This window comes from Rhinoderma darwinii, chromosome 2, assembly GCF_050947455.1.
Source record: "Rhinoderma darwinii isolate aRhiDar2 chromosome 2, aRhiDar2.hap1, whole genome shotgun sequence".
Taxonomy (NCBI): Eukaryota; Metazoa; Chordata; class Amphibia; order Anura; family Rhinodermatidae; genus Rhinoderma; species Rhinoderma darwinii.
The window spans coordinates 311,987,245-312,000,368 of record NC_134688.1 but is presented as its reverse complement, the minus strand read 5'-3'; the positions used below and the strand labels follow the sequence as shown (position 1 = coordinate 312,000,368).

Genomic DNA, 13,124 nt, shown 5'->3' with positions numbered 1-13,124 from the left:
CTATTTGTCTAGAGTCAATTATATTATCACCTCATTCTCGTTTCAGATAGGCTATTTTAGAATTATTCGAGAAACTTTTGAGTCCACGAGCCAGAAAGGCTCCAGCCCCATTGCTATGGAATGTATGGAGTTGAGCTGGTATATTTTCAAAACAAAATCATATTTGGATGCCAACTGTAGACGTAGTCGTAAACCATGGATGGCCCGTGAACGATCATTTAAAGAAGACTATTTGTTTAGGGATTCAAGTTGGAATATGTTAGCTATCGTGGCAGTTACTTCTCTCTTACCCTGGCGCGCTTGGCTTGTGGGTTAGAAAATGAGGGGGAATTAATCTCGAAGTATGACACCAGATCATTTTTTAAGCGTTCTTGTATGTCAGGTTGTGATAGGATAAAATCATGAAGTCGCCATTGAGATGGGGGGGACACTAAATTTTTCCGCAACTATAGATACAGGAATGGGGTCAGACCAAGTAATAACCCCTTAAGAAGAATACTTTGTTAGAAAGAGAGTATTCCTGTCCGTCAATAAGAAGTCAATTCAAGAGTATGATTGACCTGGCGAGGAAAAGAAAGTATAATCCCGTTCAGTACCGTGCTGGCATCACCGCGCATCAAACAGGTCCACATACAATATCTTTTGAGAGAGAGAATCATCATATCTTCTAGCATTGGTGAAGTCCATATCCCTGTCCAGTGTTGAAATGAAGGCAGGGAAGTCATGGGTCTCTGGTCCTTGTCTCTACCAGATAGGGTTCGCCCATGCAAAAGCCTTGCCAGTGAGGAGAGAGATGATAAAAGCAACCTAGCATACAGGTTGAAGTGGGTCTGGCATTGATTAAGAAAACCATGACAGGTACTTGCTTCTCCATCATAGCGGTCAGGAAGTGGCAAATAAACACGTGGGTCAATACTGCCAAGAGGTGTAGTCTGAGGATCAACATTACTAGGAGGTGTAGTAGGAGGAACGGCAGCTTGTGTTTCCTGCCGACGTGCACGAATGTTCAACGCCTGGAGGAGTTGGTCCTGTCGAGACCGGAGGTCCAGCATATCCGCTCGCATCTCCTGTGACGTCGTCATAGTCTTGAATCGACCAGCAGGGTCCATGGCCTGAGCGTACTGTCACGAAGGGTCTGTGGACCCACTTGGCCGTACCGCCTTGGTGGTAAGTCAGCTGGCCAACAGGGAGCAGGTGAGAGTCTATTAGTTCTATAGGTACCAGTGGCAGCTCAGACAACAGCAGGGCAGGCTTGGCTGGGACAAGGTAGCAGGTGGACATCAGGCGAGGTGAAGCAAGTCAGACGTGGATGAAGCACGGCATAACTTTGGCACAGCTCAGTGCTAGACCAGGAATGAATGGATTGCTAGGAACAGGAACTGGAAACAGGTATAGGTACAGGGACAGGGACTGGAACAGGGAACACACTAGGAGGCCATCACATAGACAAACTAGGGAACACAACAACGCTCAGGTTTAGAACTAGGAGGCTGGACCCCTCTTATAGTTCAGGGTACTCACGGGTCAAAGTTTATCAACGAGGTCCGGTGCGTGCGCTGCCCCTTTAAGAGTGGGCACGAGCGTGCGCACGCACCCTACGGGATCCGGCTGAGGTGAGTGGACACGAGCGCTGGCATCTCCTGAGGAGGAGACTGGGGCCAGCGCTTGCCGACTCGCGGCTGTCAGGGGGAGGTTGGAGCTGACAGCCCGCAGCCACAGATATTGCACATCTCTTCTTATCATGTTCTGTCTTATGTAACAGAAGGTTGTGGAGGGCGTGGTCTTGAGTCCCCTGTTTTTTCCTTAGTCATTGAAAAAGTCTTTTATTCTTGTCGAGTAAATTTTTTTGTTATTCAGCAAAGAATTCCCTTACACAACGCAGAAACACATTATTAATTTCTCTAGGCATCAATTTTATATTGAAGTTAAAATGGAAGATCAAACAACCAGACAAAAAGGTGGAATTAGTTAAATTCTTTTACAGTGGCTGCCTCCCGAAGAACAAAGATCAGTTTGCAGGAATCTATGATCTGCAAACTGTATTTGTTCTAGTGAATAGGCCAGCCACCTAGCAACAGCATTTACCTTCCTATCCCTGATGTTAGGCTAATAATGCGCTTTATTCTATGCGCCACTAAGAATCAGAAGCAAACATCTCTTCAAAATACTTTGTAGGTCAAGAAATGATGCCTTGAGGGATAGACCGCATGAGTTGATCAGAAAACTCATATGATGATTTCTGAAGTAAATTTTTTTTTTTAAATGTGTACATTTATTATGGTTATGATAAAATAACTACACAGTTGTAGTTTGAAATATCTCACAGCTATTAAAATTCACTTTGAAACATGATCTAGCCTGCAGAACACAGGGTGGTTCAAAAAGGCTGGTGCAAAAGTAAAGGCTTGTAGTTAAATGGCCAGTAACTAATAATCAAAGCAAAACTGGCTTAGTGCCCATAGCAATAAGTCACAGCTTCATTTTCAAGAGCCAAATTTGAAATGTGCTTACATAGTGTGACATAAGATGGCGACATCGAAGCAATAAAAAGCTTTTTGCATGTTGGAATTTGCAAGAACGGGATCTGTTGTGACAGTACAGCGAAACTTTCAGAATAAATTTGGTAAATGTGCTCCGCATAGAAAATGCATTTCATGTTGGGTGAAGCAATTCGAAGCCGCTGGGTATTTATGTCATGGGAAAAGTCCAGGATGACCAAAGACTTCACAAGAGATTGTGAACAGGATTCGTGTACAAGTGTAGTCCTAGAAAGTCGAAAAGGGAGACTAGTATGGAACTACAGGTACCACAAACCACGGTATGGTTTATCTTACAAAAACATCTGCGTTGTAAGCCATACAGATTACATCTTCTTCAGGAGCTGAAACCACACGACAAACCGAAACGCCGTGACTTTTGCATTGACTTGCAGGGCCAATTGGAAGAGGATGTATTCGATGACAGGCTGATATTCAGCGATGAGGCTACATTTCACCTCATTGGGAAGGTCAATCACCACACCGTTAGAATTTGGAGCTCAGACAAACCATGTGCCCTTATCGAGCACATGAGGGACTCACCTAAAATAAACATGTTCTGTGCAATGAGCAGGCACATAGTCTACGGTTTCTTCTTTTTTGCCAAGAATACTGTCACTGGCCACTCCTACCTGGACATGTTAAAGGAATGGCTTATGCCACAGATAGAGGAAGATCTGCCAAACGTAGTCTATCAGCAGGATGATGCACCTCCACATTTCCATTTGAATGTTCGCCGATACCTGAATGAAACTCTACTGAAATGTTGGATCTGCCACACTGGAAACAACAATTCACCAATATTGCGCTGGCCTCCAAGATCACTAGATTGTGGGGCTACATCGAGGACTCTGCCTCCCCCAGCCACAGGATCTGAACGACCTGAGACAACGCATCACTGAAACAGTTGAGTCCTTATCCAAGGAAATGCTCGTACGCATCTGGACAGAACTGGACTACAGCCTAGACATCTGCAGTGTCACCAATGGAAATCCCTTTGAACATTTTTAGTGTATGGATAAAACTTGGATAGATAGTGTGTCTTTACATGTTAATAACTTTGTATTATGTTCTCCCAGTTTGCACCATCGTTTTTGAAGCACCCTGTATTTTACCTTTTTGTGGAGATATAATTAGATATTTTACTTCTAGTAACGAAGTCTTTCCACCGAGCCTCTTTGAAAAATTCTAAGGTAATCCCATGAGCACGTGCAACGGGAGTACCCGATGTAACCACACTGCTACAACGCATCGGCACCCCCCGATCCCTGTGTAAACCACTTAGATGCTGCAGTCACTATTGACTGGGGCATCTAAGGGGTTAAAAAGCCGGTCATTGCCATGGGAGCCCAGCTGAATATTACAGCTGAAATTCACTGTGTGTAGTGCGGGCTCAATTCCTGAGCCCACGACACCCGCATGCCGTAACTGTATGGAAAATCATGGGAATTACTTCCCTTCCAGGTTGTACCCATACATTCTGGAACGGGAAGGGGTTAAAAGGACATGGCCCTTTTAAGACATTATGTCCAAAAAGTAAGTGAAAGAATGAGCGTGTTGGAGGATAAAGTGAGCTCCATAGAAGACAAGCTGCCCCCAAAAAAGGGCAATGCAAAATGTTAATATGCTACTTAGCTTGACAGGTGACCTGGAAAATAGGCTCTGTAGAAGTAACATATGACTGTTCAGAGTACCAGAAAAGGCTGATCAATTCTGTAGTCTTCTTTAAAGCCTGGTTACTGTAGCGCCCATGGCCATGGACCGTCGGGATTACTCACCCCCCGATAGCCGTAGCCATGGAACAGTGCTGGGCTGCATCTCCTCCCCTGGACCCAGGAGATGCCAGCGCTCACTTCCGTTCTGTTCGGCTGTGTCTCGTAGGGTGCGCGCACGCATGCTCACGCCCGGCCTTAAAGGGCCAACGTGTGCACATGAAAATAATTACCAGTGAACCCATGACCACCATGGACTTTAAGAAGGGCCCTGCCCCTTTACTCGTTGCCTGAGCGTTGTTGTGTTTACCTATGTTAGTCTTGCAAATGGTCCCTTAATGTTATCTTGTTCCCAGTGTTCCCGTACCTGCTACCTGTATCCTCTATCCCGTGCTACCGTTGTTCCTGTGCCTTTAGAAGTTGGAGTCGTGTTGTGCTTCTGGTCACGCCTCCTGTGTTACACCACACCTGGTGTCATTTGCCACGCTTTGCATCATCTACCAGCTGAATTACCATCTGTGCCTAGCCACTGCGACTGTCTGGACTATTCAGGTACCCTTGTGCTGGACTTTGTATTATTGGGTACTCTGTTGTTTGGCCAGCTGCCTCCCCGCTACGGCGTTGCGGCCTAGTGGGTCCACATACCCACAGATCGTGATCGATACAAAACACCTTTGGAAAAGACGTAGTTTCTCCTCTTTTTGCCATATAGTAGGGTGCCAACCCATCCTTTACCACCTGGTGCATTACCGCATCCTGTCTTGATTAGGTTACAACACTTTAAGAACGAAATCTCCATCTTGTGAAAAGCAAAAGACCATCCTACGCTTAGTACTGAAGGAAAATATCAATTTCTACAAACATAAAGCGTATTTTCTGTACATCAAGAGATAGTTAAGAGTACCATACTTAATGTTGTACCCGGCAAAATCTAGTGCGTCAGCCTTTGACAGCGTCAAGTGCAATTTTTTATGGGCTGTATTGAAAAAGAAGGGGTTTGGGTCACAATTCCTCTCATATGTTTTATTACCATACAAAATGTCAACTGCTATAATATGAGTTAATGGTCATCTATCCAGACCGTCTGCTCTAAGTAGGGCTACCCAGCAGGGTTGCCCTCTGTCGCCCCTTCTCTTCACCTTGACAATTGAACCATTGGCTTGACTGCTGAGATACTTCCCTGTAATAATTGAATTAAATGGGGTACACTGGAGGATCATGTATCTTTATACTATATGCTACTATTTATGGGGGAAATTTGGCAAATTGTCGGGACTATTAATTAACTGCGACAAGTCTGTTCTCCCAATTGACCGTCTTCCTTCCTCTTTTTCTTTAGAACATACGCAGGTATAATTAGTGAGACAATTTAAATATTTGGGTATTACAGTGACTGCTAGACCAGGATTATATCGCTTCCAAACTATCCCCATTTTTGAACAAAATCGTATTAAAAATAAAAATCTGTGTGACGTCTGCCAATGACGGTGATTGGGAAAGGTAACCTAATTAAAATGGTTCTTATGCCTCAGCTACTGTACATATCACATAACACTCCAATATGGATACCTCCATAAGATTCATAATCAGGGAAAGACTCCATTCCGAACACTTGGCTATATTACATTGCCTTGCAACTAAAACATCTGATGGGTTGGGGCAGCAGTACAGGGTTGGTCTCCCAATTGTCATGCTGGAACTATCCTATGTTTCTGCTTGTAGCTGTTATAACCATTTTACAAGGTTTAGCATAGAGGCAAAAGTATTCAGGATATTGTGGGCACAATCCCAAACTTCTCTGTTGTGTAAATTGAAAGACTTCGACTCTTGGGGAAAAAAAGGTATTTACACTATAGCCCGAATTAGAAATGGAAAAATATTTAGGACTTTTTAAACAGCTTCAATCTAATTTTGCTATTCCTCTCAGATGTTTTACCAACAGTTACAAATCAGACACTCACACATGGCTCAACTTAGGAAATTGTTGGTTTTCATTTGTCATGTCTCAGGTCTTGTTATAAGTTAATGAAAATGGAAAATGAGTCACAGTGTTTAGCTTATAAAAAAGAACTGATAAAAAAAAGTTAAAGGCATAGTCATCATTAGATAGCATCATACTATAATGGGTTTCACAAACTTGCACTAACCAGGATAGAAAGAGAAGTGGGAGGCCCTTTTGTTTCACAGGAATTAAAGCAAATTGGAGGTGAAATTTACAAATTAATTTTTTTTTAAGAAAATCTGTATAAATTCATTTTTATCTGTAACACAGAAGGTTTTACCAGAAAAACGCAATTCCGTATTTATTGCCCAGGTTCTGCCGATTTTAGAAATATCCCACGTGTGGCCCTAGTTTGCTAATGTACTGCAACACAGGTCTCAGAAGCAAAGGAGCACCTAGAGGATGTTTGGTCCTCCATTTTATTAGAATATATTTTAGGCACCATGTCAGGTTTGGAGAGGTCTTGTGGTGCCAACACAGTGGAAACCCCCCAAAAAGACACCATTTGACAAAGTACACCCCTCAAGGAATTTATCAAGGGGTATAGTGGGCATTTTAACCCCAAAGCTTTTTTGCTGAATTTAGTGGAATTAGGACATAAAAATGAAAATCTAATTTATTTCCAATAAAATCTCGAAATCTTCAATATTTACAAGTCATAAAGGAGAAAAACCACCCAACATTTGAAGAGCAATTTCTCCTGATTACGGCAATACCCCATATGTGGTAATACACTGCACAGCAGGACTCAGAAGGGAAGAAGCACCATTTGGCTTTTGGAGCTCAAGTTTTGCTGAAATGGTTTTCAGGTGCCATGTCACATTTTCAAAGCCCCTGTGGGACCAAATCAGTGGAAACCACCAAAAGTGACCCTATTTGGGAAACTACTCCCCTGAAGGGATTTATCAAGGGGTATAGCGAGGATTTTGACACCTCAGTTTTTTTTGCTGAATTTAGTAGAATTAGGCTGTGAAAAATGACAATTTACGTTTTTTCTAATAATATGTGGTTTTAGCTCAGGTTTTTCTGTTTTCACAATAAATAAAGGAAAAAAAAGCACCCCAACATTTGTAACGTGAATTCTTCTGGGTACAGCAATACCCCATATGTAGTGATAAATTACTAGTGCTGTTTGGACCTAGGGCAGGGCTCAGAAGGAAAGACGCACCATTTGGCTTTCAGTACTCAAGTTTTGCTGGAATGGTTTTCGGGTGCCATGTTGCATTTGCAAAGCCACTGAGGGACTAGAACAGTGGAAACCCCCCAAAAGTGACCTAATTTGGGAAACTAAAACCGGGAAGGTATTTATCAAGGGGTATAGTGAGCATTTTAGTGAATTTGTGATTTTGTGAAATTGAAAATTAAATTTTTTCTGACAACGTGGAAATTTTCAATTTTTACAAGGAATAAAGGAGAAAAATCACCACAACATTTGAAAAGCAATTTCTGCCAATTACGGCAATACCCCATATAGGGTCATAAACTGCTATTTGGACACACGGCAGGGCTCAGAATGGCAGGAGCGCCCTTTGGCATGCAGATTTTGCTTGCTTGGTTTTTGGGCGCCATATTGCATTTCCAAAACCCTGAGGTACCAGCGTACAGTGGAAGCCCCCAAGAAGTGACCCCATTTTAAACACTACACCCCTCAAGGCAGTTATCATTTGCCTGGACATATGACAGTACTCAGAAGTGAAGAGCACCATGCGCATTTGAGGTCTATTTTGGTGATTTTCACAGCATTGGCCCACAATTGCAGGGCTCTGAGGTTAATTAGTACAACAAACCCCCAAGTTCTTACTAGAACATGATCTGCAGCCACATACACAGCGATTCTGCTTGATTAACATTAATCCAGTGTCCTGATAATGAATACACATGACCATCCAGCCTGGACGTCATGTGTATTCAGAATCCTGACACTTCTGAATCTTTTCTGCGAGATTACAGCAACGGATACGAAATCTCACGAGATTACGGAGGTAAATGAGATTTCGTATCCGTTGCTGTAATCTCGCAGAAAAAATTCAGAAGTGTCAGGATTCTGAATACACATGACGTCCAGGCTGGATGATCATGTGTATTCATTATCAGGACACTGGAATAATGTTAATCAAGCAGAATCGCTGTGTATGTGGCTGCAGATAATGTTCTAGTAAGAACACGATTCTGCTGTCTAAATGAATGGAGAGGAGTGCATGATGCCGATTGGTCAGCGTCATACACTCCTCTGTACAACGCCCACTTGGTCGAAAGTAAAAATACGCCCACTTGGGCATTAAGAAACTCATTTACATAAACCAAAATCGCTCCTAACGTTGTGAAAATAGATAGTTTTTTTAAATAAAAATCATTACTGTCACCTACATTATAGCGCCCATCTCCTTATGTAGGAGATAGGGCACTTATAATGTGGTGACTGAGTCTCTTTAAGCTTTGCTTGGCTGGGGCTTCCTTTGCTTACACTGCCTCGCCATGTCTGGCACAATTTCTGATTTAACCATTGTTCCCTTTCCTTCCTATTTCCTTTCTGTACCCTATCCGAAAAATGTTTAATAAAAATAATTTTGAAAAACAAAAAAGTAATAGTCACATTGGTATGTGAAACCGAAAACAGATGCTCATTTTATTTAACTAATGTAATTTGGCCTCACATTTCTTTTAGGTAACTTTGAGCAGAGCAATGAAGAGCTACGAATGATTATAAAGAAGATTTGGAAAAGAACAAGCATGAAGCTCCTGGATCAGGTGATCCCACCAATTGGAGGCAAGTATGCTTACACTATTATATACTGTATCTCATGTGCAGTTGTTTTTTAAAAAAACAATATTTTAACATATATGGACATATCAATATTTGATCTTAATTTAACCAGTATAAAGGTAATGTCATTAAACAAATACAGACATTTCCTACTATGGAAAATGGAAATACACCCTTTTTATTGTTTTGTGGCATTTTTTTGGCTGTGATTGTACAATAATCAAAAGTACATATAAAGACACACTGCATTTTTGGTTGCGTAATTTAGCTGTGTTGTTTTGCACGATTTTTGGTTAAATATTCTGTGGTCAAATGTTAAATTAAAGTCCACATACACAGAATTTGGATTTTTGAAGTATTTTAGGGGTGAGTTGCATTTTTATAAAAATTCAGTATTTGTGGCATTTTTTTTTTTTATTGCATTTTTTTACAGGTTTTTTAACAGGTGTTCAAAAACACCAGGAAAAAAGGCATGTACAACATTTCTCAAAAAAAAAAACCACTACCAAAAAAGCTTGTAAAAAAAAAAACACCATTAAAGGGGTTTCCCAGGGACACAATTTTTTTTAACTAAAACTCTATGTAAATATTGAATAAGGTTCCTAATATACATTCTGTATTAAATCTGAACACATTTCTTCCTATTCATCTACCTCTGCCCGGCAGGAAGTTCTGCTTTTCATCTGTCTTTTTTATCTTGCACGAGAGTTAGAAAACACACAGCCCTGGGTCAATACTTCACTCACTTACGTAACGACACAGGTGTCACGATGCGGGGTGTGGACCCACTGGGCCGTACAGCGTAGCGGGGATGGCAGCTGGCCAAACCGGAAAGTATACAGTTCAATGGTTCAGCGAGAGTACCTGAGGCAATCGTAGGCAGTGGCGAGGCGGACACGTCCAGAACCAGGCGGCGGGAAGTCGTTCGGTGAGGCGTAGCAGGGCAGCGTAGACTGTAGCACAGCATGGTAGGTAGCACAGCACGGCTATAGCACTAGGTAGCACGGAAACAGGATACGGGATACGGGATACAGGAGCAAGGTACACTGGGAGGCTGGAAGACACTGGGAGACCATAAGCAAGACGAACAACGGGAAAACTAACAACGCTCTGACAAAGGGCAAGAGGGCAGAGCCCTTTTTATAGCCCAGGGCATCCTGGGCCAGATTGCAGTTTTTTTCAAAAACGCGCTCACTGGCCCTTTAAGGCCGTGCATGCGCGGGCGCGCACACCCGCTGGAGACACTCGGAATCCAGAAGAGAGTGCCGGCGCATGACTGGGGGACGACGCTGCAGGCAGGTAAGCTGTCCATGGCCACGGCCGTCGGGGTCAACGACCGATCGACGGGCCGTGGCCATAGACGTTACAACAGGGCTGTTTAGTAATTATTCCGCCCCCACTATCTGTCTATTGGCCCTCCCCACTAGTTCTCCCTTCCCCTTTTGTTTATCCCGCCCACCAGCTTTCTCTACGTGTGGTCACAGAATCACGTGACAGCACCTGAAATATGTAATGTGATCCCCATTGTCACGACGTGGGGTTTGGACCCACTGGGCCATACCGTGTAGCTGGATAGCAGCTGGCCGAACAGGTATAGGCAATGTCTATAGTTCTGGAAAGGGTATCTGAGGCAACGTAGACAGTAGTGGTGGTTTCAGGCTGAGATGAGGCTCCGGCAGTAGGCAGGCACCAGGCGGGGTGCAACATAGCAGATGCGGCAGAGATCACAACACGACTCCAACACTTTAAGGCACAGGGGTATGGGGTACAGGAAGCAGGAACAGAACACTGGGAACTGGGAAACACTAAGGGACCATTTGCAAAGACAGGCTTAGAGTAACACAACAACGCACAGGCCATGAATGGAAGGGCATAGGACTTTTTATTGTCCAGAGGCATTCTGGGCTAATTTGCAGATGTTCTGTATGTGCGCGTACTGGCCCTTTAAGATCGAGCACGTGCGTACCCTGTGGTAGCCAGTACCTAGGTGTGGATGTGACTCCCAGGAGGGACATGCCACCCGGCACTCACTCGTCCATGGCCACGGCCGTCAAGGGGTAAGTCAGGACGACGGTCCGCAGCCATACATGTTACAGTATCCCCCTCTTACGCCCCCCTCTGCTTTGGGCCAGAGCGGGAGAGAAACTTCTTCACGAGGGCAGGAGCATTGATGTTCTCCTCTGGCTCCCTGGACCTCTCCTCTGGACCAAATCCCCTCCAATCCACTAAATAAAAAGTTCTTCCTCCCACTCTCTTGTTGTCCAAGATTTCCTTCACCTTGAATGTCTCAGACGAACCGCTTATATTTTTATTAAAAAAAATTAAGGCAGGATTCACAGAAAACAGCAATTTTTCCATTGTTTTCTTATATTATTTTTTACGGTGTTCACCGAGCGGGTTAAAGAGACTCTGTCACCACATTATAAGTGCCCTATCTCCTACATAAGGAGATGGGCACTATAATGTAGGTGACAGCAGTGCTTTTTATTTAGAAAAACGATCTATTTTTACCATGTTATTAGCGATTTTAGCTTTATGCTAATTAGTTTCTTAATGGACAACTGAGCGTGTTTTTACTATTGACCAGTGAGGGTGCCGTTGTACAGAGGAGAATATGACGCTGACCAATCAGAGTCATACACTTCTCTCCATTCATTTCCTCAGCGCATAGGGATCCTGCTAGATCAGTATGTGCTGTCTTATAGTGACACATTAACGTTACTGAAGTGTTTAGACAGTGAATAGACATTCCTTCCAGCCAGGACGGGATGTCTATTCACAATCCCGACACATCGGTAACTCGGAATCCGGAAGAGAGTGCCGGCACCTGACTGGGGGACGACGCTGCAGGCAGGTAAGCTGTCCATGGCCATGGCCGTCGGGGTTAACGACCGATCGACGGGCCGTGGCCATAGACGTTACAGTATCCCCCCTCTTACGCCCCCTCTTCTTGGGACCAGAACGAGAGAGAAACTTCCTCACGAGGACAGGGGCATCGATATTCTCCTCTGGCTCCCAAGACCTCTCTTCTGGCCCGAACCTGTAATGGCAGGAAGGAGGTGAAGGGAAAGTGAGCCCTAATCTACCCACAGCCCTGTCCCTGCCTACTTGCAACGACCCGCCCTAGGCGACGGGGTACAACTGGGCGGCGGTCCCTACGCTGTCTAAGTGCACGGGAGAACAAACAGGGAACACGCAAGGGAAGGGGCAGAAGCCCACGGAACGCCGCGAGGAAACGGAGCGGTGAATGAGAGTCAGGACCAGGATGAAGTGGAGTATACCAACGTGACCACGGAGAAGGAAGCAAGCCAGGGGCAAAGCGAAGCAGGTTAAGCGGGACTGCAGCAAGGCAGAAGCACGGCAGAAGTAGGCTGGAGCAAGCAGCAGTGGGGCCAGGAATCCAGAAGAATTACAAGCACTGAGGAAGAGAACACGGCAGGTAATAATGGACAGGGGGCGGAGCTAACTCCGACTGACCAGGCCGCGATAGGCTCTCCCACTCCTGAGCCTGCCACCCTGGTTGGTGGGAGCCGGTGTCAGTCTTAGAGGTCTGGCCTCAGGTGTGGATTGATTAATCCCAGGAGTATACCTAGACGTAGTACCTGGCAGATCCCTAACAGAACCACCTCCAGTCCACCAAATAAAATGTCCTTCTTCCCACCTTCTTGGTAGCCAGAATCTCCTTTACCTCGAAAGTCCCAGATGGGCCGCCAGGAACCACTGTGGGACTAGGAGTCCTGGAGTAGCGGTTCAGGACCACCGGTTTTAGCAGGGAGACGTGAAAGGAGTTAGGAATCCTGAGAGTGGGGGGGAGCCGCAGCTTGTAGGATACCGGGTTAATTTGTAGCAGGACTTCAAAGGGACCAAGGAACCTCGGGGCAAATTTGCATGACGGCACCTTCAGCCGGATATTCCTAGAGGACAGCCAGACTTTAGTCCCTGGAAGGAACTGCGGAGGCACCCGTCTTCTTGTATCTGCCTTTCTCTTCATGCGGTCCACCGCCAAGAGGATAGAAGATCGGGTCTGTTGCCATATCTGTAGAAAGTCCCTGAAGGTGGAGTCGGCTGCAGGCACCTGGGACATTGTAGAAACAGGAAGAGGTATACGA

At 44.6% G+C, this 13,124-nt stretch overlaps 1 protein-coding gene across 1 annotated transcript in view; it reads left to right on the top strand.

Annotated features, from left to right (window-relative positions):
- The window catches only part of CACNA1S (calcium voltage-gated channel subunit alpha1 S), a 960,893-nt gene that overhangs the window by 838,064 nt on the left and 109,705 nt on the right, over positions 1-13,124 (top strand). Inside the window, exon 40 of the mRNA XM_075853532.1 lies at positions 8,917-9,018. Within this exon, the coding sequence (XP_075709647.1) occupies positions 8,917-9,018 (102 nt within the window). The remainder of the gene's footprint in view (positions 1-8,916; positions 9,019-13,124) is intronic.